The 2,986-nt window shown below is 50.2% G+C and overlaps 1 protein-coding gene across 1 annotated transcript; it reads right to left on the bottom strand.

The window, feature by feature from the left end:
• Positions 1–766: 766 nt before the first annotated feature.
• Positions 767–1,102, bottom strand: LOC117113639 (protein PLANT CADMIUM RESISTANCE 3-like). Its single transcript, XM_033257043.1, has one exon. It carries the CDS (start codon positions 1,100–1,102, stop codon positions 767–769), a length of 336 nt encoding a protein of 111 aa, XP_033112934.1.
• Positions 1,103–2,986: the final 1,884 nt, after the last annotated feature.

The raw sequence follows: 2,986 nt of genomic DNA, 5'->3' as shown, positions 1-2,986 counted from the left end.
GTAGCAACGCCGATCTTTCGCGATCGACGTTTCGGAAGTCGTCGAGGGACACTCGAAAATCTCGTTCGACGAGATGCTTCACCAGGGGCGAACCGAACGCCGTCCGAAAGTTCGAACTCTTCGTCTTGCCCATCATGTCCGGACGAGCCTCGTCGCACCTCGCGTCGTTGGTCAACGCTCCGTGATAGTCGTCCTTCCACGCCGTCCTCACGCCTTTGTCGACCGTCTCCTCCGCGGTGACCTTTCGACGCGTGACGTCGGCCACGCCCGCCCACGTGACAGGCACTTTCCTGCAGAACGCGGGAGTTAGGGCTCGAGTTTTCTCGTCCAGCACCATCAACCGCCAACCGTACAGAAACGGCTCGGACGTGTTCACGTTTAGCTTGACGGCGACCTTGTCGAATCTCCAAAGACTGCGAGAGGCGTTCGCCTCGACGAGGAACTGGGCCCTCGAAAGTTGGCAGCCGGGATGCACTTCTATCTTCACGTCGTAGTCGTCCGCTTTCTTGGAAGGACACACGTCCCTCGCGACGTCGTCCACGACGTCGAAGCAGCGTTCGTTGATCTCGAAGACCATGCGACGCCGATGCACGTTTCCCTCGATTGCTTTGGCGGTCATCCTGTCTGCGATACTCCGCACTCGTCTCGACGTTATGTTAATGTCGAAAATTGTGGTACGTAAAAAATGTTTATTTTTAACGTATGTAATAAAAAAAGTTTTACAAGTATATATTTTTTTAGATGATTTTTATTTATTCGCAAACACCTATGCACGCCCCATCGATTCTCCGGCTCCGAGCGGTGTCTGAATCTGCATCTCCCTGGCTTCCTGGACCAGAGCGCAGAAACCGCAGCAACACACGGCAAATAGATCGCCTAGTCCACTCCCTTCGATCCCTTTGTTTTCCCTGACGTTCTGCCGAGTGATCATACGACCGAAAATGTTCACCAGCGGTACCATGAGAGCCAAACCGCAGAGAAGGCAGTCGTCTCCTAGTGATTCCGCGAGTTTTCCTTGCGTGTAACACGGCAGGAAATATGTGAACACGCACAAGCCGAAGTTTCCGAAGCAACCGCATATTCCGTTTTCGAAATCGGCCATCCTTCCCAAGCGCAGGTGAACTCCCAAACGCAGGTGAACTTCTTCGCTTCTGTTTATATGCGCAATACTTTGACGAGAAACGTATATAAAGTAGATGGCGGCAGACACGTTTTTGCGAACGTGAGAAAACGGTTATTTTTGTTATCTTTTTTTTTAAATCTGACCCTATCCAGACTTTCTAAAAAAACCCGTCTGCCGCCCTCAATGAACTTCCGAACGGAAACAACAAAAAAAAATACAATCTCAGTCAAATTTCATTTTTTTTGTAATAAAATTTATTTCTTAAAATTAAAAAACGATAAAGATTTATAACTATAATCGCCCATAATTAATTTATCTAAACACCCTCGTGTCGTCCGGAATCTGCAACTCCGCCAATCTCATTTCAATAGGCCGTCTGCACGTCGGGCACTTCCGCAGTCGACTGTTGCAGGATCGACACGATACAAAAGTGCCTGCAGGGCAAATTCATCGTTTCTGCGTAAGCCGTCATGCACACGACGCACCTGTCGCTCTCCTCGAGCGTCTTGAGCGATTCCCACTGGAAGTAAGGGAACCGCTCCGACAGCATGGCGCCGTCTAGATCCGCCACGGTCTCCCCGTTTGAAACACCGGTTTCGAACAACCTTCTGCCGGTGGCCAGGACCTCCATGATCTTTCCTCTGTCCGTCCGCTTCCGTCGCATGGCGGCGGCCAGCGCCCGTCTGGCGTTCACGAACTTCGACGTGGGTGCCGCTACGTCGGTTTCCATGTACTCCGCCACCCTTCTGCTAAAAGGATCGTCGCTCCGCCTGTGGACTACGCATCTTCTTGCGATGACCGTTGCAAAGTTTTCGGCGGGCGTCTCCTCCACTGGTAAAACGACGTCCTCCAATCTGAGATTTAAAAAAATAAAGTATTCAAACGATTAGCTCTGTTACAAAACGATAAAGTAAAACGAAACGAGAAGAGGGGGGAAAGAGAGTCACTTACATTTCAGGTTGCCATTCTAGGTCCCAGTATTCCTCCGGCTCTCGATATTCCCCGTAAGTCGGGAGGGCGAGACTTCCGTGCCTCGTCGGTGAACTTGAAGGTTGGACGTATAGCTGCCTCATCGAACATATTTCCTCGTGTTCGGCCATCTTGCTTATCTCCACGCCGGTAAGACACCCCAAACGGCAAAGTTCTATTTCTTCGTCTCCATCGTATCGTGCCTTGCAATTGCAGAAGTGGCGATGAAATCGGGACCACTTCACCCGGTGGTCTCGGAAGAAGGGGCACGTGACAAATCCTTCGCTATCCATCTTGCATCGAATGAGTAGAGTTCGTTGAAGTGTCGAGATCTCGACTCAAGTTCTCTTTTATATGCTTCGATCGGGGGACAATGACGTCATCCTATCATAATAATACTTTATTCAGGAACCGATGACGTCGGCGCATGATGACGATCGCCCCAGTACGCATGACGTCGTACACGGCGCCCCCTTAGTCACGAACCGATGACGAAAACAGGTACCATGACGTCAGCGCAGTACACCTTATTTAAGTTACAAAGAAGGGAAATGAAACCATTCGAATTCGTTTTGTAGAAGATGATCGAGATGTACTCTTGATACAACGATAACACGTTCGATCGCCAACTTTCAAACCGCCGCAGGAACAACCGCCGAAGAACGAACCGGCGCAGAAACAACCGTTACGGGATCAACCGAAGTCGCAGCATTATCCCCGAGAAGCATTCCTTAACGTCGCAGACTATTCGTCGGAACGACCGCAAAAGTTTCGACCGAAAGGTTGCCGACCGTCGCTCAAGATGCGAGAATTCACCGAGATCAGAGAAGCAAAAGAAACCTGCCGGCAGACATCGTTTCCGTTCACAAAGAGGTGAGTAAAGACATATTTTAT

This window comes from Anneissia japonica, unplaced genomic scaffold, assembly GCF_011630105.1.
Source record: "Anneissia japonica isolate Jap-2015-1 unplaced genomic scaffold, ASM1163010v1 scaffold34766_len9572_cov124, whole genome shotgun sequence".
NCBI lineage: Eukaryota > Metazoa > Echinodermata > Crinoidea > Comatulida > Comatulidae > Anneissia > Anneissia japonica.
This window is presented reverse-complemented; position numbering and strand designations above follow the sequence as displayed.